Genomic DNA, 26,121 nt, shown 5'->3' with positions numbered 1-26,121 from the left:
CCGTTCCTCCCACAGCGGTAGCGTAATGTCGTGAGAAGAGGGTGACGGACGGAAGCGAGAAACATATTCCCAAAAACAGACGTAAACATACATCAACAAAAACGCTTATGTACACTACTTACTAATAGAGCAGAACAGCATATTCTAGGTTAAAGAGGAGAAACTAGCATTCATGCACATGATAGACAGCATTATAAGAACTGGATTGATCTTCATCGGGAAACGGAAGGGGATCGAGTGCATAGCGATCAAAATAAGAGTCCGGGTGGCGAATGTACACGTGAGGCTGTGACCGTCGTCTCCTACGTTGCCCTGGAACTGGCAGGGTCGTCGGATCCAAGAAGTCCAGTTCTGACGAACGCCCCAGGGAAGGCGTGGAAACGGCATCGGACTCGTCGTCTGAAGTGTCCTCTATGGCTTCAGGGACAGATAGATCGTCTAACTCGTCGGCATCATAGTATGGTAGAGCATCATACGCTGGAAATGGTGAAACAGGGGACTCAATGATGGGCCCAAGGACATATGGACGAACAAGTGGCGGATGGAAAGGCGGATATGGTACAGGATATGGAACAACGTATGCTTGATGGCTGAGTAGGTCGTCCGACGAAGACATTGGTGATATTAAGGGGCTAAGTGGAGGGTCTTCGTCATCTTCAACCGCTAAGACGGATATACGAACGTCGCCATCCGAAGCGTCCTCTCCACCTTCGACTAAGGATTCTAAAAGTGAGTCGAGCCACTCAGCTTCAGATGTACTGGCTTCGACCCCCACAAGCTTGGATGCGTCAGGAAACATGAACGAATCCAACTCCTCTTCTTCATCGTCGTCTTCGGTATCTCCAACGTCGCTTGAAATGTAAACATGTTTTGAATAAGAAGCACTGGTAGCCGCACTGGGCTCATAGGGGGCGCTAGGTGGTCGAAATATGGTGTTTTTGAGAAGCACCCAGCGGTGGAGGCTGCCTCCCATAGCTGAATGTAACTTCGAACGGGCCATGGTGGAAAGGTCTACGGGTTCTGCTGACATGTGAGGGGCGGTGAATTTCAGAACGTATGATGAAGTGGCGTCTGACGAGTCAAAGACAGAACGTCAACATGTGATTCTTTGCTAGCAATACATGTATATATGACATACCTGAGTCGAAAAGTGTTCTACCAGGGTTGAAACTGGTTTGACCGGTGTATACGATAGACGATGAAAGGTTCGAACAAGATAGTGCCGTTATTGGATTTACGGGCGAGTTTGTTAACCATACTTCAGGAATGGTGGGCCTACGCTCTTTAAAGGGACGCGGCAATGATGAATTGAAGAGGGGCTTTGTTCAAAGACGGAAAGCTTGTTATGCAGACATGATGATGGACGGTGAAGAAAAGTGGGGAGGCAAGGGGCGAAGATGGTCTTATATAGGAATTTTGAAATAGAGAAACCGTGACAATGACTCAAAATGATGCACTTCGGAAAGAAGCATTTACCCGGCACACCGCCGGCGACATCACAAATATATCCAAACAGCCTCCATTGCGATAACGCCACCACGCCAACGATAAAAAAAATGTTATATGCACCGAGACCCTCAGCTATCTACACGACATGAATGCCGTCCCGGTAGATGCGGCCCCCTCAACCTTCATCCATCTGGTCATCTCTGCCTTCCTCGTCCTTGACGGTGTCAATGAGTTTCTTCAGTTTGTTGACGCTCTTTGGCGATGTATCGCGTGCTATGGCGAGCCAGTGCGCCGATTTTACCTCATCACCCGTCAATCGATAGACTTTCGCAATCTGAAACACTACATTCGACTCCTCGGGAGATGAGTCGCGAAGCTGAAGTAGATCTTCCAGCGCTTCCTGCAAGTGTGGGAGAAAAGTTATGTAAAAAAAATGCAGGTCAACATCCCGATCAGTGGTTGGTAACCAGGTGTTTACTTACAGCGTATCTTTTCATGGAGATAAGGATTTTTGCTCGACGATAACGAACAAGCGCATTGTCTGGTGCTACGCGAACTGCCTGATCAAATAATGAGTGAGCAGCCACCTTGTCACCCCGACGTTCGACAGCCTGAGAGGTCGATAGCCACAACCAGGGTGGATTAGAGTCAGGAAAGTCTTATCAAACAAGCAACGCACCATGCCCACACAACCTAGTAAAACTGCATTATTCGGATGAATTTCAACTGCCTTGCGATAGTGATATTCAGCCAGGCGTATTTTGCTCATCCGCAAATAGCAGGTGCCGAGACCGTACCTACGGGCGAAGTCAATCAGCACGAGAAGCCACTTCATGGGTCACATAAACCTAACCAAGCATTGTAATGTCGCGGATCTGCGCGGAGGGCAGTCTGGAAGAACCCGATAGCTTTGTCCAGGTCCTCATCAATAGATTCATGTCCGCTAAGAGTGTACGCGTAAGCACAGGACGGATCCATTTCAGCAGCTCGTCGAAAACACGTAAGTGCCTGAGACCGCTCTTTCTGTAAGGAAAAAAGATTGCCAACTGCGATCCACGCCTGCGAAGAGCGTGGGTTTATGTTCATAAGTTCTTGCGCAAGATATGAAAGCTGCACGTTCTGCTGAAGGTGCCATAAAAGAGTCGAGTAAACCTCCATATCGCCCAACCGATAAGGCTCCAGAGTTCGAGCTGCCCTGAACGCTCGCTCTGCCTGTGATAGAAGATAACATAAACGTAAACGGAAAGAAGTATATGGCTGAAGCGAATGATAATTACGTACTGACGCGTACTCGAGTCGTTCATAGTGGGCTCGCCCCACCATCGCCAATACCCACGACGATTGCTGGTGTGCAAGCGGTATCTGGTCGAGTTCCATAAGACAGGAGTAACAATCATATTTGGATAAAGCTCGAGTAGCACGTGCAAATCGCCGGAGTAAATCATAGATGTATTGGTCTGCCATCTCTGAATCGTACGCCTCTTGAGCAGCGAGTTCATGTGCCGCGGTCCAATTGCTTGGCGCGGGAGACGTCTCAGAAGGAGGTGACTGAGCATTCGAAGTTGGCGAGGTCGAAGACGCGACCTCTCCGTGCAGATTGGCATCATCCTCGCCATCTGAGTCTATTGATCGTGATCGCGAGGTAGTCAACTGTCGGCGGCGATCTCGTGGAGGTGGATGCTTCAAGAAATATGTCAGTGATTGATATTAGACCAAAATACAATCAGGTAAGGAGGCTAAATTCACCCACTAACCTTGAGGGGCTTGCTAGTAGTGCCACTCAAGAGCCGCGTGCTTCGCCGCGGCGCAACAGCAGCACTCCCTCTCTCGTTCTTGGTAATTCCCCCACTAGCAACTGGTCTGGATGATATGACGGGCTGAGAACGACGACCCGGTGATGAGAAGATATTAGCAAATTTTAGGGCCGGGCGTGCGCGTGCCTTTTTCGAGGTTTCGTCCATAGTCAGCTTGGATGCGACAGTCTCAGTGCTCTTTTGTCGAATCGTTGATCGAAGTCTCTTCTGCGCAGGACCAGTCTCATCCGCCGAAGATAGCGGTCGTGCGGCGGGCTGAGACGGGCCAGACCCTGCTAGCTCAAATTTAGAATTACGGGGTGGAGGGTGAAGAAATGAGTTCTCCGTATGAAAGAACGGCTCGTTAGTAGCGCTAAAAATAATGTAGAAGACCATGTCAGACATATTGCATCATAAGAGGGTCGTAGCCGCTTTACATAGAGTCGCGTGGATCTAGAGGATCCATTCGGAAAGATTGAGGGACGTTCTTGCGACCACGATATAGAGTGGTATTGACAGTGATGTCAGGCGTAAAAAATCCAACTCCAGTAGCAATCGGGCCAGAGGGTGCCTTGGCTGGTGGGGGCTCTTCTGGCGGACCCTGTTTCACTGGGGCGGGTCGCGCTGGAAAGATCTCATCTACATCAGGAGCCGTACCTAAAAATGAAGGTTAAATAAGTTAGTTGCAGGATGTGACAATAAGCTCAAGGTGATCACCGAGAGAGCACAAGCCCTCAAATGCTTCCCACAACATAGGGTTGAGCGCGAGAGCTTGTTGAAATCTACGAGTAGCCTGCTCAGGAAGATTGCCCTTCATTGCCATCGTTCCAGATCGACATCGTGTTGCAGCCTCCTCTGGAAATGCGCGCGAGGTTCGAGGGCCCATAGAAGCTGCAGAGAAGGTCAGTGAATGTACGGCAATATGGAATAGAATGCGCACCCGTCGGGGTATAAGTTGGATCCTGTAAACTAGCGTCAAAAGCTTCGTGTGCTAGCCTGTGCCGACCAAGAGCAGCACAACACTTTCCCTTGATTTCTAAGCATCCACTACATCTCGACTGTTGAACACCAGTGACTAATTGTAGCCCTGAATGTGGTTGACCGGATCGAAGAAGTGCCGTGGCATAAAGATGACGCGCATCGTGGTTGTTCTCGTCCATGACAAGGTAAAGTTCCGCATAGAAAGCTGCAGATCTGACGAGGTCGAAATCGAGACAAGTCCATATGAGGGTCTGGAAACGCTGTCTGATTTGTGGGAGAAATGTAGGCCTCGTAACGGCTTTCGAATCTTCCAGTGGCATTAGTACAAGCCTAAAGCATGAGAATATAAGTCAGGGAGAAATATGATTAAATCCAGTCTCCTGCAAACTAGCGTGTCTGTCCAAGGAGGCAGTACTTGAAATTTAAAATGGCTTTACAAGTGCAGCGCGGTGATGAGAAGGTTAAGCAGTGCAACGCGAGTCCCCATAAACAAACTGCGCGTGGAACAATCACGTGACAATCGCGTAGATGTATACATGCATTTCCGATCAAGACAATTGCATACTTTTCAATGTAAGTAAGCATTATAGGCGTATGAATTACACGTAGGACTGTCAACCCAAGGCTGTTCGTATTTAATGGCCATGTGAATCTGCTTCTGGCTTTGGTTCTGTTAAGACTAGTGAGACAGACTTCCGGGTGAAGTGACAATCGCTTACCCGGTACGCACTGAATAGCGTCATCGATGCGTAAGAGTGAAATGGCAGCCTCATACGCTGACTTCAAACTCCGGACTTTACTCATCGTTGGCTCCAGCACACCAGCCACAACATTGTCACGGACATCTCCGTTCATAAGGTCTAGGCCATACCGAAGTAGCACTTTTTTCGGATCACCTGCAGGTGCGTTCTGCGCGGCGTGATGGTAAGCACGTAGTTTTGCAACAAGATCGGTGGAATCCTTCGCAGCGTTAACAGCAAGCTGCTTCGGGATTGAAAGCAGAGCTGCAGCGAATTCGGCGATTGCCAGCTGTTCTCGCGATCCCTAGGGTGTAATTGTAGAATCATCGAGGGAAATGCCGATAATTACGAGACTCACTAAGGTTGTTGCAAAGTTTTCCAAGTAAATGCTGAGTGCAGACTCAACCGCACCACCTCCAGGAACAACAGCACCACTCTCTAAAGTACGCTTAATGACAGAAAGAGTGTCATGCAATGCTCTCTCCATCTCGTCTAGCATGTAATCATTCGCCCCACGCAGAACAATAGATGCAGAGTTGACCACCTTGGTGCCCTTGATGAGGATCAATTCGTCGTCGGAGATGCGCTCCTGGACAACTTCGTCTGCCGAACCAAGGTAGCTGGCCTCGTATGTCTCCTCACCTTCCAAGTTCGCGAGACTCGAGATGAGCGTGCCACCTGTTGCCTTTGCGATGCGTCGAAGGTCTTCCTTTCTGCACCTTCTAACTGCCATTGCGCCAGCTTCTACAAACTCTTTTAGACACAAGTCGTCAATGCCCTTTGTGGTCAGAACAACGTTTGCTCCTGATGCTAAGATTTTGCGAATTCGTTCTAGTGTAATTTCGGCTTCACTGCAAAAGCGCATTCAAACGAGGACCAGATGAACAGTTACTTGAAAACAAACCGCTTCCTAATCTCCTCCAGCTGGTTTGGATCTTCGACCAATATCTGCACACCAAGCTGCATGCGGGCTTTTTGAAGATTTATGTCCAAACACGCAATTTTTGCATTGGTTACGCGTTTTTTCATCGCTAGATATCGTAGTTTAGCGAATAACTCACGCAAGAAAAAAAGAATGTGACCTTGACTGGCGACTGTGCAGTTTAGTGCATAACCTTGGACATACAAGGATTCTCTAGCGCTTTTCCCATGAGCCTTGAGCACGTTGACAGCCTTGACTGGATATTTGATGTCACCGCGCAAGTTGATAGTCTTGACAGCAAGCATGGCGTCCACAGCCATAGGGGCAAATAGATCATCATCACTTCGAAGGAACTCAAGCAAGGTAATGCCAAAAGTTTATAGACAACGTACTTTCCGATAATCTTGCTAGACATGCTAGTTTTGGCAGCATTTACAAGTGCATCACGACCGAGAGAATCCACTTTGATGCTGAGTTGATCCTGCATGAACTTGACAGCCTCTTTGCAAGCAAGTCTGTAGCCTGTGATGATCGTTGTCGGGTGTATTTTCGCTTTTACGAGTTCGTTCGCGCGTCGAAGAAGCTCAGATGCAATGATGACCACAGATGTTGTACCGTCTCCGACTTCCTTGTCCTGCTTTTGCGCGAGATCGACGAAGATCTTTCCAGCTGGGTGCTCCACAGACAGAAGAGACAGGATAGTTGCGCCATCATTCGAGATGGTCACTTCCTAATGAAAATGAGAAAGAAAGTATTAAATCAGTAGCAAATGATGCGCACTCCGATGTTGTCAACGAGCATTTTATCGAGCCCGAGTGGACCCAAAGAGCTTTTGACGATGTTTGCGATGGCCAAGGCCGCGGTCACTGATCCGACGCATCATTTGAGCTGAAGGCTGATAAACACCAGGCCACATACCATTCTGATCCCGTATATCTTGCCCTGACACGCGGTCACCACCGAGAAACGCGCCAGCTCGAGGATCACGTTGGAACATCTTGCGTATAGTAGATGATCTAACTCGAGGACCGACATTTTGTCACTGCAGTCTGCTTACGCAATATTGCCTTCTATGGCTCGATGTATACAGGAATTTGTTCCGAATTTGGAAATTCGGACGAGGGGGAACCACCGCGAGACGACTTCACTTTTAGTTCTATGAAGCTGATCTCAAGCTTCCTGTTACTTTCCACATATACGCGCTATTACTCATTTAACGAGCCACTTCCCCAAAATTAGCGCTACTCTTCAGCTAGAGGGATCGATATCACAACCATCTATTCCAGCCTCCAGAGCTACTCGAGAACCCAGGATTGAGGTTTCGCGGTGCACAATCTTTGTGCGTTTTTATCTGATATTTAACTTCTCTGTGTTGATCTAAATGCCAGAACTTTTTTAGACCTTTGTCTCTTGCCAGCTCCTTGCGTATAACAAGTCGCTGACTATACCCTTCCGCACTTCCTACACAACTTCCAAGAACAGCTATGTGTACACCTTCTTTTAATCGAGCTGACTTTACATACAAGGCGAACGAACCCATTCGCTACTGCGTCTTTCCACTGAATTCATAAATAACATCTACATCATGGGATATCGGGGCTTCACGCACAGCGGTGCCCGTCGCTCAACGTTTAGGATGTTTGGAATGAAATGGCTCGTCAGGTATATATAATTTGCATCGCAGTACTTATCATACGGCGACCGTGACAGGACTTTGCGCCGAGAAACACACCGCTTGTTGCTTTGCGCAGGTCAAGAAGCAGGTGGTTCCACGTAGACAAAGACGCCCAGTAAAATTGGCGGTACGGATGAAATGGGTTATTTGGAGCAGGTGGGCGGTCCTGCGGCTGTCTGGTACGCTTGCCCATTGCTTACCTTCTCGGCTCGTGAATAAATACAAACGTGACTTGCCAAAGTCAGATTGGTTATTCAATATGACTTTCAGAAAGGCGGAGAAGGTACATGCTGTAAATCTTCTACAATCAAACGCAAGGAGGACTGGATGCGGAGACAGAATTTATAGAATATGTATATTTATGTCGACCTTCCACGATTCGACCTCTGGGCCATCATTGACCCTAAGATTTCACGCGAAATTCTTGTGGAAGACAAGCATCGCCGGCTTGTACGGGGTCATTGAAGTAGTCCGTACGACAGGGATCTGAAAGTTTATTTTCACTTCGTACAGGACAAGCGCGGACTTGCCAGATCCCCCAAGTCTGTCACTTGGCGTGATCCTTCAGAAGTTAAGTGAGCGGTGGAAGAGCTCTGTCAACAAAGGTCGATACAGATGATGCCCTCCGAGTCGGACTAGGGATCGTGGACTCGAGAGTAAGAGCGTTTACAGTGCGGCAACTTAACCGCGCAGATGACGAAGTCAAAAATTTCTTTTGCCTACGTGATCGCAGCACTGACGCATGATATTGGTAGGCTGTGCCTCTATCTCATGCAACTCGTACAGGCGTTCGAGTTTGAAAGTGCCGCTAGCAAGCAGCGCTCGAGTCGATCCACAACAAGTGCAATATCTTATGACGACAGCTGACAGACTTTCGATCGCACGTGGAGTGGTATCTGATGATTGGATGATAGGGTCGTGGCGACAATGTACGGGCGGGTGGTGTTCAAGCTTCTGAGTAATATTTTAGAGGTGATCAGACTCCTACTCGTGTTTACCTTCGCTGATGAAACGGTTCCTTAGTCCAAACATAGCGGTGAACACCACGAGTTCATGCGATACCAAGGCGTGTTTGTCAGGATCCTCGCCAAACAAGCCAAGGAGCTGCACACTTCTAAAGACCTACGACCCAAAAAAATCGAAAAGTCTTCAAGTCAAATCTATACTGCTTCTTGTTATATTCCCAGTGTTCTGACAGTATGGAGTATCCTGTGATTTTCAATGACAATGCGCCAGGACCAGTTCGTCCTCCAGTTGTTCACGCTCAAGGACCTGAAGCTCATTCCCTATGATGTGCGCTGTTGCAGGGTATGGCACAGTTTATCCCCAGGAAGACCTTTGCGAAACTTCGAAGTGGAAGTGATTCAACTACTTGCGGTGAAAGGCTGTTTTGTGCAAGCGCATTATACATGAATATGCATCGCAAATGTTAAGTTGAATGTCATTTTACTGTTTCAGTGTTTGAGGGATATTGCAGACGGGCTCTGCTGCAGTTCAAATGCTTATCAACTTCTCCGGATCAGATGTACTTCGGACGACATGGTTTTGCTAGAAAATTACTATCCCGACACTGGTGCGTGCTGATAAAGAACTTCGACCGCACTTTAGCAACCAGTACTAGTCAAGCATGTTTACTCGTGATACTAGACCAGGCCTAATAACTTCCGCCGTAGCTTCTTACACTAGTGTGAAGCTATGCAATAACATGTCCATAACGATAAATATTATCAACGAATATGAATGAAAGATTTGAACAAAAAGCGAATAGAAAATCGCGGTTATCCACATGCTATCACAAAACTGTCCATCAATAATCATGTTCAGCAGGAACAGAATCGAAACTCACGTTGTATTTGGCAGGCTGGGAGGCAATGAATAATGTTGAACATTCGATGATTGAAATAATGCCAAGGGATGAATCCTAGCGGATAAATACTAAGGAGGCGAAAGGAAAAAGATGAGATCACAAAAGACATAAATAGCTATCGGTAGTCTTAGATGCGAGGCAAATAATGAATCAAAGTGAGAAGAAAGAGATATTGAACATATATAAGAGATGTAGCGAAACTTGTCTATGGCACATAGAAACAGTTGTAGAAGAGTCGAGCAGCCACGACCGGAAGATAGGACGTGACTTATGCGATAGTCAAACAAATGGAGTGTCCGATGCATCAGATGGTTGGTAGAGGGACTTTGTATGATGGAAAGATGCTTGGCGAGACGTATCGCGGAAGGCCTCGCTGTGAGTTCGGGAATATACCTCAGACCTGAGCAGCATAGAGCACAACGAGGATTGAGATCAGCGTGCGGTAACATAACGCAACGAATGGTTGTGCCTGAGTGGGTTGTGAGAGAAGAGATGAACGAAACAGAGAAGCGCAATTGGGTTCCAGGCGTTCGATGAGCGTGGGGGTAGGAAAGAAGGATTAATCCTAATTAAGAAAGAAATCAAGCTGGTCGCGAGATTGCTGGACCTGCAAAAGCACACGCGCTTTGAACGTGCAGAAAAATGGAGCAGTGACGAGGAGTCGGGTTGCATTTAAGAAGCCATACGAGTCGCGTCAAAAGTTTCAGAGCGAGTCATACCGACGCGACCCAGTCTTTTCGCCTTTGACAACAGCATGGAACCTTTATTAGGAGGGGGGCAGGGGCTGTCGCCGATATCGGTCTCCTCGTCGTCTGTCTGGGTGATATTACCGGCCTCAGTCACAGTCGAAAGACCATTACGCCGTGTACGAGCAGCGTTTGCGGCAGCAAATAGCTGAGGAGCACCAGCAGGCGCTGTATTCCTCTTGGATGGCTGTTGGGTCATACCAGTGACCTTCGAAGCTAGGTCGCCGTAAGCGTATGACTTGGTGCGTCCAAATTTGCCCTTGCGGAACTGGTCCAAGTCCTCTTTGCGGGAAAGTGCAAAGTTGGGGTCATCCATCCTGACATAGCCCCGAGGACGACAGCGAGAAGCACACTGTTTATAATATTCGCAGTACCCGCCTTCCAAAATGTAAACCTCCGGATAGTGAATCCTTGGATACACATGGTTATTCATCGCGCGGTCCTTGCCACGAAGGTGTTTGGCACTGAAGGGGATTGTAAATTAAGGGGTAAAATTTTGAGACAGTTTCAGCTTACAATGTTGGAGCTCTCTTTGCACTAAATTCACAGTGGAAGACCAGGATAGTCTTTTTTTGAGAGTCGCCACTAACAGATGGTTTAGGCTTCTGCGTGCCAAGTAAGAATTCTTCCACGCCAGCCGTGGTGTTGATATTGACGGCGCCAGGAATATGCCCACCATTGTATTCATAGTCGAAGCGACAGTCGATAACGTGGAAACTTGCGATGCGGGAATTATAGGCACCGTCAAGAAGATCATCCAACTAAATCAAAATGGAATGTCAGGCGTTGTCACCAAGGTCACAGATAAAGGCAATCACAGTTTTCGGTACAACCCTCATCAAGCCATCCTCGCGCACGCGGTGACATGGCAAGATTTTGCCCAATGTCTCATTATCTCCAAATCCTGGCAATCCTGCAGCCATGAATTTTGCAGAGGGACTCTCAAACATATCGCGCTGAACCATAGCAGTCGCGCCAGTCAGAGGTCTGAAATCCTCCGTTCCGTCTCTTCTACGGATAGCCTTGACCTGCTGTCGTTTGGCGTATGCCTGAGCGGGAGAGGACATGTCAGGGTCGTCGAAAGAAGAATTCTCATCAGATAGGTGTTCCAGGACAGTGGATGGCACCATAGAAAAGGCGCGTCGTGAAGGAGGCAATTCAAGTGCTGACTGCGCCTCTTGCGAAGCGTCTGAGCCAAGCGCGGGGTATGCTGATTGTGGCGAAGGAACACCGGGTTGTACCAAAGCTGAGAAGACAACACGTCGAGCTCGTTTGCTTGCATTAGGGGGGACTCCAAGGCCTTGGAGTGCAGGTTTGGCGAAGGTTGCCATGCGATCTAACTTGTGCTGCGAAGGCGACGAAGGAGCAGGCGATGACGAAGCCTCGTGATCAACACGCGAAATAGTCTCCGGAGATAAAGAACGACGCTTTTTTGGCTGCAGCCCTCCAGGGGTGTTTAAGTAGGATTGGGTCATAACCCCATAAAACAGGTTGCTAAACTCGGTTACAGCGGGTGCCGCAGACAGAGGTGGAGAAGGCAGCAGGTCCTGCTCAGAAACCTCAGGAGCAGAATCCACATCCATGGCGTCATCAGACGCTGAAGGAATAGATACATCTGGCTGCTGCCCGTGCAGTCATATAAGCAACAAGCCTGCTGGTCTAAACTGAAAGGATCGCTTACCGGAGCAAACATGTTTCCGTCCATTGTCTGAGAGGCTCTTAAAGGTTTAGATGCGACCATCCACTCCATAGGAAGCGCGCTGCGCTGTGTTCGTTTGGAGTTTGCTTGGGAGTCATTTTTGGTGCTGATGGATTCGCTGGAGAAATTGCCGTTGCTCATGTCCTGACCAAAAATGCGAGCGGCACTAGTAGATGCACGGGGGCGTGTAGTAGGCCTGTTCGTTTTGTCATTCTCCTTCTGAACGGGGCGGTATGCAGGCGAAATATCCATTGGAACATCGCGATCTTGCGCGAGCGTCGTTGTGTTACGTGGAGGAGAGTTGAGAGACATGGTAGAGGCGAACGACAGCTCAAGGTCAGAAGACAAGAAATCGTCAATATCATCATGTTTAGCATTGACTACCTGCCCGCGTTTGCGCGAGGGAGCAAGTGGCGCATGTAGGTATTGCGTTGAAGCCGCAGCGGCAGCCGAAGAAAGGGTGGAGAAGAAGGTCATGTCGCGAGAGACTGCAATGGAAGATTGGAATTGAGCTCTTGTTGGAAGCTTGTTGGAATGATAATCTGTGAGTCGTTTCAAGAAGGAATCAGACATGGTTCGTGAGAGGTTAAGGTGAGACAAGTCAAACAATCGAACCAATGAAGAGCGTTGGAATGTCAGATGGTGATCGTATGAAGTTTGAGAGGTCGAGCACAAGATGTTACAAGGACGGAGGAGTGTCCAAGAAGAGAGAAAACAATCGATGGACGACATTCACAGTTCACAAACATTGATTATGAGAAGAAACACATACTGAATGGAGATGTGGCCCAAAGAAACGGATCGTGGCCGGTGAATTTACCGAAAGTAGTGGGCTGTCAATGACAAAGTCAGCAATCTAATATGGCTTAGGGTATGAAAAGAGTTGAACAAAGAAAGCATGGATAAAAAAAAATGAGCAACATCCACCCAGCCATGTAAACTTAAACCACTGAGTTTCGCGTAAATGAATTATGGCTCACCTTGAACGTAAAGATAGTGTTAACAGAGGAGGCCGCGCCTAGGTAGTGCGTACAGAATAAGAGTGAGTTATCGTTGCTCAATAACTATACCAACAACTTGGCTTCAGCCAGAGTATTGCTCACAATGCAACGAACTTGAACAGAACAGAAAACGTAAGCAAGCTTTGATGCGAACACTTGTAGGTCCAACAAATTTGGATCCTGTCCTAAAACGGTCAGCGACGCGCTCGATTAAGCGGTATAACTAGGCAAGAAACAAGAATAACGCGTGCTGGGGGTATGAGGTGTCCTGCCTCCGTGGCTGATTCGGTCCTACACACTATTTCGCTCTAGTGGTGTGTGCTGATGCAGAACTTGAAGGACTCGGCAAAAGGATTGTTTGCCCTCTCTTTGGCGTATGTTGATATTCGTCACGTGCGTTGTCTTTTGTTTTCTTGATCGGTACAGATTGAAAGTGACGCATTAATATTCAAGACTACATGTGATGATGTGTGCTCTCTCAAAGACGGTCTTGAATTCTGTAAATTTTACTTGGTCCTAGCTGCAGCTGAGCGCTAGCGTTCGACTGTAGTAGAAATAATTTGGAAGAGGGGGCTGGACACACGGTACGAAAACATTTTGCATCTTCACACCATATGCTGATCATTCAGTACTCAGTAGTATCCAGTTCAGGATATATCCGCTCTACGATATGTCGGGACTATCGCAACATGACCGATATGAAAGTCAGCCGCGTCTTTGTCAGGTCATACCCACAGCTCCCAGTCCCTTCGCTAAATCCATGGATAGAATCTGATATGTCATATATATATCTAAGAGAAGTTAACGATACGTTCACGTATTTATTCGATATTCTGTACTAAAGTTGTGCCTTCCGTTTCATCAGAGATGGTATTGGATTCTGTACGTTCACTTGGTCCCACCTGCATTTAAATGCATCAATTGCATCCTGCAGCAAATATAAATATAAAGAGGACGCACGGTACAAACACAGTTTGCATCTTCGCATGTGCTTCCCAAGTAGGGTCTAATTCGGGATATACGCGCTCCACAATGTCCATAACGGCCTGGAATACGATCTTTAATCTTGGATGTTAGCAAGCCTGACAAGCCAAAACTCAAGTTTGCGCGTACCGTGTAACCATCACTGGTTAGATGTAGCCCGTCGTTCAGGTATTTTTCGCATGCCTCTTCACTTTGACCAGCGGCATCGAATATCTTTGTCCAGACGTCTGCGACAGGCACATTCTCTTTCTCACCCACTTCCTTGACAGCCTCCGCATACGACCTCGTAGTCTCGAATACACGTGGACTATCAAGCCTGTCCCATTGCTTCGTATTTACTGGCGGTGGGGTGATCAAGATTATACGGGTCTCAGGGGAATAGTATGCTGAAGTTGGGGATTTCACCATTTGAATGATATGGCCCAAATTCGTTTTGTATCTGTCTATCGGGACGTGCTGTGGACTAGGAGCAGGTGCAGCGTCGTTGGCGCCGTACCAAATTGTGAGTAATTTGACCTGTGGAACGTGGTGTTGCTCATGCTTTTTGGCAAAGATCTGCGAATACGTTCAGCAAGATTTATAGAATAGTGATATTTGACTTCACCTGCTCGCAAATTGGGATTGCCCAGTCCGTTTGATAACCCCCAAGGCCACGATTGATAACATCGAGCTTCCGAACGTACTGTTCTATACGTCGCAGCCTCAGAATCTAGCTCGTACCAGATGTCTGTTATAAGCGCGTACCTGCAAGTAACTGTGCAAAGCCTCCTGGCTCCCATCCACGTTGAGTGAGGGAGTCGCCAACGAGCATGACAACATCTTGTATATTGGCGGCCATATCTATCTAGATCTATCCTCGCCTTTCGGGGTCGCCGACCGATCAGTATTCGATAAATGTCTTGCAATGGCTGCAGTAGATATTTTACCTGTGTTGCTCTGGGTATCAGGCTGTAGAAATAGATCTTATACTAAATACATCTGTGGTGCGGCATTCCGCGTTGGGAGTCATGTGAAGCGAGTCGGAGGCAATTGACACTCAATTGGTCGTTACATAAATCCAAATCACCCTACCCCCAGAACTTTCGAAAACTGGCCAGAATCGCAGGCGCTGTATGACACAACCTATACTGCTTCGAGTCTCGAATTTAAAAGCCTACGTGTGGGATGTTGACGGTACATTATCATAATCTGACTTTGATGCTTCTAACCTTGCACGAGCAGATATCAACATCCTACGATCACATCATCATATATGTGGCATCCTCACTGGAACTCTTCCACACCTGTCCTCACAGAACATATTCTTGGGATTACCTCTTCAGCTGATGCCGGAGGAGGCTGTTCTCCTCGTAGAAAATGGTCAGTCGTCTTTAAATTTATACACCCTATTCACCTGCAGCGATCATGTGTCTAGGAGTCGCCGTATTAGTGGACGATCCCAGTGCCCATCGCACTCCGTCTCCATCAGCCCTGAAACTATGGAAAGACGCGCGCCTCCATGACGCAAGGCAACAAATAGCTCTAACGGAAGAGAAAGGATTCATCGAAGCCTCTAACCCTGACCGCGCCATGTCTGAAAGTGCCAAGAGCAAGCGCAAAGAACGGGAAGAGCGTCGCACACGTGCGATGGCCAATGCATCTCCCAGAGTTTCTACAGAAAATAGCCAGCCTCCTCATCCCACATCTGAAAATCCCTCACAGGCTGCCATTGGAGAACCCTTAGACAGCACTATAGTAATGCCATCTGGATCCTACACCGTCAACATTCCTGCCTCCTCATCCAAGTTGGAGTGGTACGCACCACACTCCAACATGTCCTTGGCTATCGCACGTGAAGCTGGCATATGGCTATATCCCTCGACCCTACAAGAGCGCGCACGCTGCGGCGTATTTCGAGACTTATGGGAAAAAGGATACTACATGGGAGGGGGAATTAAATTTGGTGGCGAGTACCTTGTCTACCCTGGTGTGTATTCTCCTTTCTATTTGAAATATCTTTCCTCCGCCACCCACGCCTGTCCTCGAGGGCGTTATTTTCGCTAATCAGCTGTATATCTGAAAGATGTGCTCACCCTGCGCGATTTGTCTTATCAGGTGACCCACTCCGTTATCATTCTCATTTTGTCGCATCGGTCATCGAGGCTCCGGATGCCGCTCTCCGCCCAATGGAAATTGTTGCACATGGCCGTCTTGGCACGGGGACAAAGAAAGCGCATTTACTATGTGAATGGAATGATGAGACACAAGTTGTATCATATTTATCTGTCGAATGGGCAGGATTTGGATAAATTTTGGATAGCATATAGAAGTGACCCTCTCATCTCAAAACATCAGAACCACATTACTTTCACCCAGACTATTGTCCGCTGATTTTATCATTATTATCAAAGGGGTATAGATTCTATTGAAACATAGGATCACGAAAGTTGCGTACGACGTTAGCTAATGGCATATGAGTTGAAATTGGATGACTATGATGCCATAAAATCCGTCAGTCCTTCTTTCGTCTCCCAGAAATAGGCGCCTTTCCATTACTCGGTAGTCTTGCTCCAACACTCCTTGCTTGAACAGCATGGGAAGGCCCTCTCGCTGTACGACCGATGTGTCTTAATTCAACACCTGTCCCTTCCTCTGCCTGTTCGGTAGTGTCGCTTGTCGTTCTGTGGTGTCGAACACCAGCGCTGCCACCGACACTTAGCACTCTAACGATGAGATCATTCAACCAAATGACAATGGTAAAGACCGGCATCCTAATCGGAATGAGTGGCGAGGGAAATCGCACAGTGTTCGTAGGCTCCGTGGAGGGTGCAGGATTGTAAGGATCCTGTGGAACGGGCCGTGCGTGCATGGCCATGATGATGAACTAATCATGGATAAAGATCAACAGCAGAACTATAGGAAGGAAGGAATCCATAGAGACATACGGCAGGGAACATAAGTGCGAAAAATGCGGCGTTCGCCAGTCCACTTCCACACGTACATATCACAGCGGATGGAAAGCCAAACGCGAAATAGTATGCCCATCGCTCTTCTAGATGACGCACTCTTTGGGCCAAGGACGAATTACGCGCCACCCAGACAAACCTGAGGTACCCGAATTTCAGTGAGAGCAGCCATCTCTGGGCCATGGCAACTCACTCAAAGCAATAATATCTAAAGGAAAGTCAGAAATGCCTCCTGTCATCCAGCAGCTGATACACTGACGCATTAACCCAGCACATAAATGCAAAACTAATCCACGATCCAACAAATGGTATTGAACCCAATGCCAGCGACACGATGACAGAAGTAAGGATCATTACAGCACGGTATGCAGACGTTGCGAGCATAGTCAGCATACCGTGATAAGTAACTGGCTGCTGATGTGATCCACGGTTCCCATGCTGAAGGACAAAGGACCGTTTCGCGATAAGATTACACCAGGAACTCTAGATGGAAGAAGTTGGTAAAACGATTGTGGTTCATTTCTGGCTGAAGTAGGGCTTAAGATCTGGTTATGGACTTACATTAAGATAGTATGATACTCCAACGACTGGGAACAGCCAAAGGACACGATAGAACCATCCAACATTGCGGTGAAGCCAGCTTGGGTGGTTATGCACGAGAGGTTGTAGAAGCAAGTCGAACCCGTAGATAGAGGTTAAGGACAACGAATTGAGTAGTAAGGACTTGAGAATATTTGAGCGAATTTCACGGTCGCTGTAGGTTACCAAGGAATTGTGTGTAGGATGGCAAGATATAGAGACAGCAAGTGGATGAAAGGTACCTTGTAGCAGTCTTCACAACGATATCCCACCGAAAGGCATCAAGAATACCACTGCATGCCCATGTTAATTGCAGCTTGATCGTTTCTTGTAAAGAGAGAAATGTAGGATAAGCCGAGCGAGACAGCTGATGCTGGTGCGAGTAAGAATATGGCGATTGTATGCTACCTGGCTGTCTGGACATGTTCCTCCTCGAAGTCGCTCTGGGACTGCTTGTGGCAAACGTGAAACAACCAATTTGGTAACAACCGGAGTCTTTACTGGTATGGGTCATTCACTGGCATGCACTTCACCAGATCGAATGCGAATGCTCTCTGTGCTACGGCCCTGCTTTTTTCGAATCTTAGCTTACTGTGGAACATTGCAATAGGTTTGAATCAAGTAATAATCACGACAACAGGCCCACACGAAAATTCATGATTTTGATGTTCGAGAGGCGGGCAGGTAGTAGTAGGACCCAATAAATTACAATACAAATCAAATACGAGAAATAAGAAATGTGCAATCAGAGGCGCGAGGAAAAGTGCATGGAGTAGGTAGAGTAACCAGAATGGGTTCTACACCTTAGTGTACCGTGAGATCAGGAGAATGAGTGTATCATCGATGGCGGATGGGGAGTCATCTATTTCTTGGCGACCTGGATGAACAAGTCAAGCTACGACAATCGCAGTGCGTTCGAGTTAGGTGCATACCTTTCTCTTGCTCGTTGCCGAGGCCGTTGCTTTGACTGCAGGTTTCTTTGCATTGGTCTTCTTGGTGGCTGTAGCCTTTGCTTTAGCGGGCGCGCTTGTTCCAGTCACAGCCTAGAAACATTAAAAGTGAGCGGCTCACGAAATGCGCAAAATACCAGTGATCCGACCTTCTTCGCAGTACCACGCTTTGATGCTGAGGTAGTCTTCTTGACAGGGGTAGGTTTCTTGCCTGCGATCGTCTTTTTTGCAGGAATTGTTTTTGCTTTAGTGGAAATTGCTGATTTCGTTGCTGAAGACTTGGCGGCAGTTTGAGCGGCAGGTTTCTTAGCGGCGGCAGCCTTGACAGTTGGCGCAGCCTTCGCTTTCACAACTGGCTTCCTGGCCATACTCGACTTTGCGGGGGTAGCCTTCGTAGTGGCAATCTTGGCGGGACGTGCCTTGGTGGCTGCCTTAGTAGCCACCTTGGGTGCAACCTTCGCGGGCTTATTCTACTCTCACTACGTCAATCACCACATCACGTGTTCAAGTCAGTAGGCGCACGGACCTCCTTCGATGCTGAGGTGTCAGTCGCCCTTGAGGTCTTGGGAGGTAATTTCACCCGACCAGAAGGTCCTATGCAGTAGTTATCAGCAAGGGACTGTGAGAGACCTACGCAATAATTTTCTTACCCTTGGGGAGGACAAAAGTCCCCTTGTCAGCGCCAGTGGCGATGGCCTTGCTCAAATGACTCAGTTGAGCGTTGTCCATGACGAGGTTGTATTTTTCCTCAACATATCTACGAGATCATGAGCATCCCTCGGTCTAGTAGGGATACCCAAACTCACTTCTTGATCTGGGGACGGGAGACGCCAGCGCGAGCGTCATCGCGATTGGTAGCAATGCACTCCTATTTAGCAATGTATCGTGTTAGAAAAGTTGTTTTATGCCTTCCAGCATCCTGCATGATGTAAAAATGCATGACCCGAGGTCCCTGAAGTCATTGGGAGACGAAAAATGAATGTCACCCGCAGTTGCGTATCCTCCCCCTGGGACCTGCCTTTTATAGTACCCCCTGGGTGCGGAAGCCTCGCCCTTTCTGTGTGACGCTCGACATCGGACGAAGAGGATATATAGGAAGGGATTGAGGACGCTAGAATATTGAACAACCGACCTTGATCATATCTACCCAAGATGGGTGGGTGGGAGAGGCCCTGCTCTTCTTAGCGGCCGGTTTCATTGTAGATTTCTTTGCAGACATATTGCAAGCGATTGCAGAAAGTGCAGTAAGTGTTGTTCTTGCTGTCTGGGCTAATTGCAATACTCAGAAGCGACCAGAGTAACTGGCGGAAACAAACGGATTGGAGATGGTAGTGGTTTGAGAGAGGGATGTGTTGAAACTCCGAGGGCGCGTTGAGCAGTCAACAAACTCAATTCGCGCGAGTCACGTGAGTCTATATTTGAGATAGGTTTATCGACCCTATTTACTCTGCATAGAGGGTCCCGCTATGTCGCTATTTTGTCTGGTGAGTGAATTTGGGTACGATAGGGGATGAGTCTTTGCAAAAAGCAGAAAATGTAGCGCACAAGCGTGCAGTACATATTGATCTTTGAAAATGGCAGTTATACTCAAGGGACTGCACATATATTCACTTCGTACGCGCTGGAGCACGCGCATTCAGCTGTTGCTTCCTACAGGATCTCGATTTTTTATTTATTGGTCGGTTGGACGATTTATGGGGCAAGCAGGAAGAAGACATGTTTCCTCGTATGAGCTAGAACGCGACGCGTCCAAAAAAGGAGCGCGTCTTACGCCCTAATTGCTGCTCGGTCCCCTTTTGGAATGTGCGTTGATCGACGTCGGAGCTTGCCGGTAGGTTTCCTTAAAAGTATCGAGTAAGGCTTACGCTAACAACACAAATGTCTGTTACGCCAGCCCTCAGAGCAAGTGCGCGCTCGGCATACCGTGACCTGCTACGAGCTTCAGCTTCTACTTTCCATGGTCAGTCACCTTGAATCTCCTTCTATGCACCATCTCACCTTGTTTTGTAGGAGATGAACCGATACAAAGAGGTTTGTACACACAGTAACAATAAAACGCAAGCTTAAGAATTCGATTCAGCATTCCGATACAACATGCGAACAGAAGCATTGTATTTGGACAGCTCCGCGCAACATGACGTGAAGCTGGTCGAAGAGAAAATCCAACTCGCCCGTGACCTTGCGACCATGTTACGCAGAAATGTCGTACAAGCTCGCAGAACACAAACTCAAGATGGTGATGATGCTTGGAGTACGTCATCTGCAATTGGACTCGTCTGAAGTTTCTAAATCGTGTTTTAGACCTCCGGTTCACGAAGGACACTGAACTTGGCGAAAATGAGAGTATTAAGAATCCGCCGCCTAGTACTAGTATGCTTTCCAACCGACGAGCACGAAGATTAGAGAAGGACGAGCAAAGGTTTATTTTATCGTCAAAAAGTGTGCAGTGGATCACTAAGCTAACCTATAGTATAGAACCTGTTGCTCAGCATAGCCCCAATTTGCCGCGCAATTTTTCCGCTCTCAAGAGAGCTCACAAAGATCGAGAGATTCCGGAGTTGCGTGAAGAGGATATTGAGGAATCATTTGTTAGAGGTGGGTGAAAGAACACGGACTGTTTTTAGTTAATTAGGATATTTACTGATCTACGACCAAGGCAGTGGTCCTGGCGGACAGTCTATCAATAAGACCCAGAATAATGTTCAACTTCTTCATAAACCTACTGGTCTTCGTGTAGCATGTCAGGAAACTCGATCACTCCAAACAAATCGCATGCTCGCTAGGCGGTGGCTCCTGCAAAAGGCGTGTCTCTGAACATCTTGTCATGCCTAGATAGATAGGCTAACGAGCTCAAATTATCCCTATCGAACACCGGCACCTCTGATTGAATTCATTTAGCTGGACAAACTACATAACCCTGGCCTATCAAAGGGTGAACTGCAACGCGCGAAGCAACAGGAAAGAGAACGCCGACGACGGAAGAAGTCAAAGAAGAAGGCGAGCGCACGAGCGCAAGAGAAGGATTGCCTGGAAATCCAGGAAAAGTGATGAACCCTAGGGTCAGGGTGCGCCATATATACTATGAAGTGATTGCTGCTAGATCTGTCTAAGCACTCATCGGGTCCTTGATACCAGGAACTGGAGTTTCAGTAGCTACATGGAATGCCACTGAGAATACTACTGCGGTACTTGTTATGATGTTCCAAACTTGAGCTGGTTGTGATATCGACTAGATATTGCATCTGCGACGGATGCATATGTATGTCAGTCAGCTTGCCGGTAGTCAATATTTTAATATCCATCCCAATCAATGGTTGAGCGATTTGTCTCGTCCCGCATTAATATCAATGTCATCTTCATTTTCGGAATTATGCACCGATAACTGCTACTCGTCAGGGACCCTGGCAGAAGCGACAGGTAACATAATCCCATGAAATACCGAAAAAGCCAATAAATGTGGCACCAGTGACCGCGTCTTGAGACGATGCTCGCGACTGCGCAGTCACTCGTTTGGAGAAAAAATCGCATGGGAAGAAAGCTACAATGTAATATATGAACAATTGTTTAATGACAAGGAACACACTCGAATTCATACTAGTAGAAGATTGTGTATGATACTGTGAGCGTAGATGTAACTATAAGGAACCGACGCACGCTCTACTTTATGGCTCGTTTAGAGCACTTGAAGAACTGCAAGGTTCCTACTAACCAGCTGTGTAACTAGCAGTAGTTGATGCGCAAGTTTAGCGCAAGTCAGTATTAGGGACGTTCAAAGTTGGGCGCCCACGCCCACCGCCCACGCCCATGACCCCTTCGCCCACGCGTCGTCACCTAAAATGTAGTTTGCATAATTAGATAATACAAAGTAATTCTGAAAATTTATTGGTTTGTTACCTTCACTCACCATCAATCAGATCTGCACATATGGCGAAGAAGAAGGACAACGGCATCACAATCCCGGAGATTGTCTGGACTGATGACTTGGTCTGGCAGCTATTGGCACAGATTGAACTATCGGAGAACAGAGTCGTGCTTCTAGGCAAACGGAAGAAGGGCGAGGTAAGTGAGTCAAAGTTGTCATATATGATACGAGATATGATGTTTCTGTGTCAGAACACGTCAGGTGATAGCAAAGTGACGGTGTATCAGCGCATGGCGGCTGCCATTTTCCCGCAATTGCACAGCCAGAATGCTGTCGCAATGGGGGACTGAGTCAAACGAAAGTATGAGTAGTGAGTGCTGTGCTTTTCTCACTATTTTTCAGCTTACAATTCTGCTCAGCTTAACAAAAAAATACAAGGTGCATGCTCGACGTCTCCGAACAACTGGTGAAGGGGTCCAATCTGATGCGAATGGCAATGTGTCACGAGTACCTTTAACGAACCATTATTCTTTCCTGAATCTTCCTAAACGCCAATACACAGCGCCTAAGATTAACCCTAACCCTACCCCGAAAGCGTCTACCAGTTCAGAGATTCCATTAGCGCCCACGACACGTGTCTTCGATGTGACTGATGAAGAAGACGAGTTCTTTGACTGTGATTAGATTAGATAAGATACGATAAGATAAGATATGGTCACGTGATACTTCTTTAATATTCTACGATGTTCTATGGTACGATTCCCTTTTCTATTTTATGATTGGCTAGTAGTTAGAACTCAGTTTCAATCTCCGTCTCAATAGTTGTATATAGTTAGCATGTCTTGGTAGATAGTTCCTTAGTTCAAACCTCTTGTATCTACATTGTAGCAATCCAAGACGTACCTGCTCATTATCATCTTTGTCCGATAACCTTGTTTGAGTCCTAGTCTCTGCCCAGCGTTAATTCGTTATTGGGTTGTGACATTAGGTTTGAACTATAGGAGACTCCGACTCTTTGCATACCGCTCGCATCCACTACTATATCCTTTGAATACTTGGTAGACCATTAGGTTAACCAACGATTCAAACAATCACCTTTACTCGTCGTTACACATGTCTCTCAGCTGCATATCTGCGCGAGACATACGTCTAACATCATTACACGTTTTATCTTGCCCGGTCTAAACAACCGCGACCCTTTTCTTTGAAACCCCTTTCCTTTGCTCGCTTGAGCTTTTTACGAATAGTCTTTTATAGTTAGTAGTCCTATACCAGGCCCTGCCTTACATTGCAGCCGCCAGTATACGGAGGTGTTGACGACATTAGGCGTCTCGCTACAACTTTGAGTGCTGGCCCAAGACCCTGCCTGCTCAACGTTACTATAATTGCTTTCATACCTACATCTTTCTTCATACGCACGTAGTACCTTTCCGTTAAGTTTAGTAGAACTGTCGCATCTGCGGATAGTCTTACCATCATTACCAAGAGGATTTAGATACGGGATTCTAGTGAGACTCGCACTTGTAAGCTTCGGCTGGAAGAGTGATAACTTGTCCTAGACCTGTACCCTTGTCGGTGATTGAGAAGTAACACACACGAAGCACACCGCGTTTTTCTCACTTAACAAAGGAGTAGTTTACGTACACTTCTTTTAGTTAGTAGATAGGGAAGTGTCAGAAGGGTTGAATAAAGAACCCTTTGACCCTGAAGTACGTGGTAGATCCGATTAGTATCGGGGACCGCTTCAGATTTCCATTTACGTATTCCCTTTTCCCTCTCCCTTTAATCATCATTCCTTTTCGGGTGGACCGTTACGACTTGTCCACCACTTCATTATTCCTTTTCCAGAAGGGCCGTTACGACTCGCCCTTCAAACTTCTTACGTCATTAGTAAAGCGGGTTCCAGAATACAACTGGTACAATGACTAAGAAAACCTATTCCTTGCATGAGTTTCACGCACTTGATGAGGCTATGAATGGGCCTAAACAGCCGTTCAATTGTTACAAATGTGGAAAGCCAAATCACATTGCACGAAACTGCAGAACTCCGAATTCCCCTCCTCCCTCAGATAATTCTACACCTCCTAGTTGGTTCCAAGATTTCCTAGCTCATAGAGAAGCAAAGAAGAAGGAATCAATAATTCCCAAATGGTTCAAGGACTGGACCATATCACCAGAAGGCAAAGAGATGCTGGCTAAGATAAAAGCCAAGGCAGACGCACTTGCTAAAAAGGCATCAGAACCGCCTAAATGGTTTAAAAAATGGGAAGCCTCTAGAAGAAATAGAATCTTGGAGGAACAAGAGACAGATAAATCGGGCAGTAGATACTCGATCCTTGCAAACTTTGCGGATGTAGAAGAAGTAAATCTAAAAACAAAATCAGAACACTTCTATCTCCCCATTACGCTGAAAGGAAAGAACAAATCTGCAGATTTGAAAGCTCTTGTAGATTGTGGAGCATCTACGCTCTTTATCAACGAAAAGTTTGTCAAGGAGAACAGAATTCGTTGTAGAAAATTACTGCGTCCGATCCAGGTTAAAAACATTGATGGATCTCTTAACGCCTCGGGATCGATGACCCATTTCGCTGAACTAGGTCTTAAAATCGGCAATCATGAAGAAGAAAAAGTAGCATTCATGGTTACAGATCTAGGAAGTGATGATGTGATCATTGGGATCGATTGGTTGAGATACCATAACCCTGAGATTGATTGGAACGCAGGGAAGTTTTCGCTTTCATGGTGCCCGGTGAAATGTGAAACTAAAAAGGAGAAAAGACTCCAAAACAGGGCTGAGAAAAAGAAAAAGTCGGAAGAAGTCGATGACGTACCCGGCTTGTTGCCTGCTATGGCAGATCAAGATGATGAAGAAAATGTGGCAGAGAAGAGAACGACCATGGAAGAAATAGAAGATGAGGAGAGTCCTGAGAGATTATGGATTCGATACAAAGCCTCGGTCGCCACGGAGCAGAAGGTAGCAGAAGAAGCTACTAAGAAGAAGCAGTCGGTAGAAGAGATGGTACCTGACTGGCTTCATGATTACCTGGGAGTTTTCTCAGAAGAAGAATCTAAGCGCTTCCCAGAAAGAAAGAAGTGGGATCATGCGATAGATCTTAAAGATGAGGGCGATCTTCCGCCAAATGCGAAACCCTATCCGTTGTCACCTAAAGAGATGGATACACTGAAGGAATGGTTGAAAACCGAGACTGCACTGGGACGTATCAGAGATTCACAATCTCCAGTAGCAGCACCTTTCTTCTTTGTGGCCAAAAAAGATGGCAAGTTAAGACCGGTGATGGACTATAGAAAGCTCAATGAGAAAACGGTGAAAAACGCATATCCGCTACCGAGATCTCAAGATTTAATTGATGCTTTAACCGGTGCCACGATGTACTCTAAGATGGATGTACGATGGGGGTACAATAATATTCGCATGAAAGAAGGAGATGAGTGGAAGGCGGCCTTCAAAACGCCGTTTGGTCACCACGAACCGACCATAATGTATTTCGGACTTACGAACTCGCCTGCAACCTTCCAAACTATGATGAATGAAATTCTGAGAGACCTAATAGATGGCAAAACAGTAGTCGTCTATATTGATGATATAATGGTCTTTACGAATGGAAATAGGGAGCAACACCGAAAGGTGGTACGAGAAGTCCTGAAACGGTTAAAGGAGAATGACCTGTTCTTGAAGCCTGAGAAATGTAGTTTTGAACAGTCTAAAGTCGAGTTCCTTGGGTTGATCGTGGAGGAAGGCAATGTGTCGATGGACCCTGTGAAAGTAGAAGGAGTATTAAAATGGCCTGTTCCCAAATGCGTAAAAGATATACAAGCATTCATGGGCTTTGCCAACTTCTATCGAAGATTCATACTTGGGTTCTCGGAGATAGCCAGACCAATGAATGATCTGCTAAGAAAAGATGTC

At 47.0% G+C, this 26,121-nt stretch overlaps 10 protein-coding genes across 10 annotated transcripts; 3 read left to right on the top strand and 7 right to left on the bottom strand.

Moving 5' to 3' along the window:
• Positions 1-8: 8 nt before the first annotated feature.
• On the bottom strand, positions 9-1,511 carry EDB93DRAFT_669218 (uncharacterized protein). Its single transcript, XM_041457049.1, has 2 exons — positions 1,139-1,511; positions 9-1,071 (listed from the first exon to the last, which is right to left on the bottom strand). Exon 2 carries the CDS (start codon positions 1,028-1,030, stop codon positions 164-166), a length of 867 nt encoding a protein of 288 aa, XP_041312170.1. The 5' UTR covers positions 1,031-1,071; positions 1,139-1,511; the 3' UTR covers positions 9-163.
• Positions 1,510-4,687, bottom strand: EDB93DRAFT_669217 (uncharacterized protein). Its single transcript, XM_041457048.1, has 9 exons — positions 4,183-4,687; positions 3,960-4,133; positions 3,680-3,899; positions 3,204-3,615; positions 2,731-3,129; positions 2,303-2,661; positions 2,129-2,246; positions 1,932-2,060; positions 1,510-1,849 (listed from the first exon to the last, which is right to left on the bottom strand). The coding sequence occupies exons 1-9, from the start codon at positions 4,541-4,543 to the stop codon at positions 1,625-1,627; spliced, it is 2,397 nt and encodes a 798-aa protein (XP_041312169.1). The 5' UTR covers positions 4,544-4,687; the 3' UTR covers positions 1,510-1,624.
• A 171-nt stretch (positions 4,688-4,858) lies between these two features.
• EDB93DRAFT_1296746 (chaperonin Cpn60/TCP-1 family) lies at positions 4,859-6,882 on the bottom strand (the record flags this gene model as incomplete). The annotated part of the gene is made up of 8 exons (XM_041454624.1): positions 4,859-4,893; positions 4,943-5,267; positions 5,322-5,814; positions 5,868-5,994; positions 6,046-6,227; positions 6,278-6,615; positions 6,666-6,751; positions 6,804-6,882. The coding sequence occupies 8 exons, from the start codon at positions 6,880-6,882 to the stop codon at positions 4,859-4,861; spliced, it is 1,665 nt and encodes a 554-aa protein (XP_041312168.1).
• A 1,029-nt stretch (positions 6,883-7,911) lies between these two features.
• On the top strand, positions 7,912-9,218 carry EDB93DRAFT_1100613 (uncharacterized protein; the record flags this gene model as incomplete). The annotated part of the gene is made up of 7 exons (XM_041447023.1): positions 7,912-8,010; positions 8,074-8,135; positions 8,475-8,532; positions 8,584-8,757; positions 8,797-8,853; positions 9,019-9,133; positions 9,169-9,218. The coding sequence occupies 7 exons, from the start codon at positions 7,912-7,914 to the stop codon at positions 9,216-9,218; spliced, it is 615 nt and encodes a 204-aa protein (XP_041312167.1).
• An 881-nt stretch (positions 9,219-10,099) lies between these two features.
• On the bottom strand, positions 10,100-12,445 carry EDB93DRAFT_1246280 (uncharacterized protein; the record flags this gene model as incomplete). The annotated part of the gene is made up of 4 exons (XM_041452426.1): positions 10,100-10,637; positions 10,690-10,934; positions 10,992-11,795; positions 11,855-12,445. The coding sequence occupies 4 exons, from the start codon at positions 12,443-12,445 to the stop codon at positions 10,100-10,102; spliced, it is 2,178 nt and encodes a 725-aa protein (XP_041312166.1).
• A 1,266-nt stretch (positions 12,446-13,711) lies between these two features.
• On the bottom strand, positions 13,712-14,695 carry EDB93DRAFT_1246279 (SGNH hydrolase-type esterase domain-containing protein; the record flags this gene model as incomplete). Its single annotated transcript, XM_041452425.1, has 5 exons — positions 13,712-13,775; positions 13,834-13,931; positions 13,987-14,412; positions 14,462-14,544; positions 14,602-14,695. The coding sequence occupies 5 exons, from the start codon at positions 14,693-14,695 to the stop codon at positions 13,712-13,714; spliced, it is 765 nt and encodes a 254-aa protein (XP_041312165.1).
• A 170-nt stretch (positions 14,696-14,865) lies between these two features.
• EDB93DRAFT_1121418 (uncharacterized protein) lies at positions 14,866-15,973 on the top strand. Its single transcript, XM_041448548.1, has 3 exons — positions 14,866-15,030; positions 15,079-15,216; positions 15,272-15,973. Exons 1-3 carry the CDS (start codon positions 14,970-14,972, stop codon positions 15,898-15,900), a joined length of 828 nt encoding a protein of 275 aa, XP_041312164.1. The 5' UTR covers positions 14,866-14,969; the 3' UTR covers positions 15,901-15,973.
• A 375-nt stretch (positions 15,974-16,348) lies between these two features.
• Positions 16,349-17,805, bottom strand: EDB93DRAFT_1077266 (etoposide-induced protein 2.4-domain-containing protein; the record flags this gene model as incomplete). Its single annotated transcript, XM_041445301.1, has 6 exons — positions 16,349-16,720; positions 16,782-16,941; positions 16,996-17,010; positions 17,062-17,285; positions 17,364-17,556; positions 17,624-17,805. The coding sequence occupies 6 exons, from the start codon at positions 17,803-17,805 to the stop codon at positions 16,349-16,351; spliced, it is 1,146 nt and encodes a 381-aa protein (XP_041312163.1).
• Positions 17,806-17,988: 183 nt separating this feature from the next.
• Positions 17,989-19,687, bottom strand: EDB93DRAFT_1121407 (uncharacterized protein). The gene is made up of 7 exons (XM_041448547.1): positions 19,464-19,687; positions 19,138-19,199; positions 18,982-19,088; positions 18,858-18,925; positions 18,481-18,801; positions 18,314-18,424; positions 17,989-18,258 (listed from the first exon to the last, which is right to left on the bottom strand). The coding sequence occupies exons 1-7, from the start codon at positions 19,548-19,550 to the stop codon at positions 18,244-18,246; spliced, it is 771 nt and encodes a 256-aa protein (XP_041312162.1). The 5' UTR covers positions 19,551-19,687; the 3' UTR covers positions 17,989-18,243.
• Positions 19,688-20,216: 529 nt separating this feature from the next.
• EDB93DRAFT_1121403 (RF-1 domain-containing protein) lies at positions 20,217-21,697 on the top strand. Its single transcript, XM_041448546.1, has 6 exons — positions 20,217-20,291; positions 20,342-20,362; positions 20,412-20,582; positions 20,633-20,926; positions 20,988-21,133; positions 21,230-21,697. Exons 3-6 carry the CDS (start codon positions 20,426-20,428, stop codon positions 21,377-21,379), a joined length of 747 nt encoding a protein of 248 aa, XP_041312161.1. The 5' UTR covers positions 20,217-20,291; positions 20,342-20,362; positions 20,412-20,425; the 3' UTR covers positions 21,380-21,697.
• Positions 21,698-26,121: the final 4,424 nt, after the last annotated feature.

Source organism: Suillus bovinus, assembly GCF_016758785.1.
Source record: "Suillus bovinus strain UH-Sbo-P2 chromosome Unknown EDB93scaffold_5, whole genome shotgun sequence".
NCBI classification, from domain to species: Eukaryota; Fungi; Basidiomycota; class Agaricomycetes; order Boletales; family Suillaceae; genus Suillus; species Suillus bovinus.
This window is presented reverse-complemented; position numbering and strand designations above follow the sequence as displayed.

Bases quoted from the DNA above. Each gene is read 5' to 3' on its own strand.
- EDB93DRAFT_1121407 (XM_041448547.1), bottom strand. From the start codon at position 19,550: ATGTCTGCAAAGAAATCTACAATGAAACCGGCCGCTAAGAAGAGCAGG. The intron at 19,200-19,463 runs GTCGGTTGTTCA...ATTGCTAAATAG, and splicing joins CTTGGGTAGATATGATCAAG to GAGTGCATTGCTACCAATCG. The intron at 18,926-18,981 runs GTAAGAAAATTA...ACTACTGCATAG, and splicing joins GACTTTTGTCCTCCCCAAGG to GACCTTCTGGTCGGGTGAAA.
- EDB93DRAFT_1121403 (XM_041448546.1), top strand. From the start codon at position 20,426: ATGCGAACAGAAGCATTGTATTTGGACAGCTCCGCGCAACATGACGTG. The intron at 20,583-20,632 runs GTACGTCATCTG...ATCGTGTTTTAG, and splicing joins AGATGGTGATGATGCTTGGA to ACCTCCGGTTCACGAAGGAC. The intron at 21,134-21,229 runs GCGTGTCTCTGA...GAATTCATTTAG, and splicing joins GGCGGTGGCTCCTGCAAAAG to CTGGACAAACTACATAACCC.
- EDB93DRAFT_669217 (XM_041457048.1), bottom strand. From the start codon at position 4,543: ATGCCACTGGAAGATTCGAAAGCCGTTACGAGGCCTACATTTCTCCCA. The intron at 3,616-3,679 runs GTAAAGCGGCTA...CATTATTTTTAG, and splicing joins CTAGATCCACGCGACTCTAT to CGCTACTAACGAGCCGTTCT. The intron at 3,130-3,203 runs GTTAGTGGGTGA...TATTTCTTGAAG, and splicing joins CTACTAGCAAGCCCCTCAAG to CATCCACCTCCACGAGATCG.
- EDB93DRAFT_669218 (XM_041457049.1), bottom strand. From the start codon at position 1,030: ATGTCAGCAGAACCCGTAGACCTTTCCACCATGGCCCGTTCGAAGTTA.
- EDB93DRAFT_1121418 (XM_041448548.1), top strand. From the start codon at position 14,970: ATGACACAACCTATACTGCTTCGAGTCTCGAATTTAAAAGCCTACGTG. The intron at 15,031-15,078 runs GTACATTATCAT...TTGCACGAGCAG, and splicing joins CTACGTGTGGGATGTTGACG to ATATCAACATCCTACGATCA. The intron at 15,217-15,271 runs GTCAGTCGTCTT...TCATGTGTCTAG, and splicing joins TGTTCTCCTCGTAGAAAATG to GAGTCGCCGTATTAGTGGAC.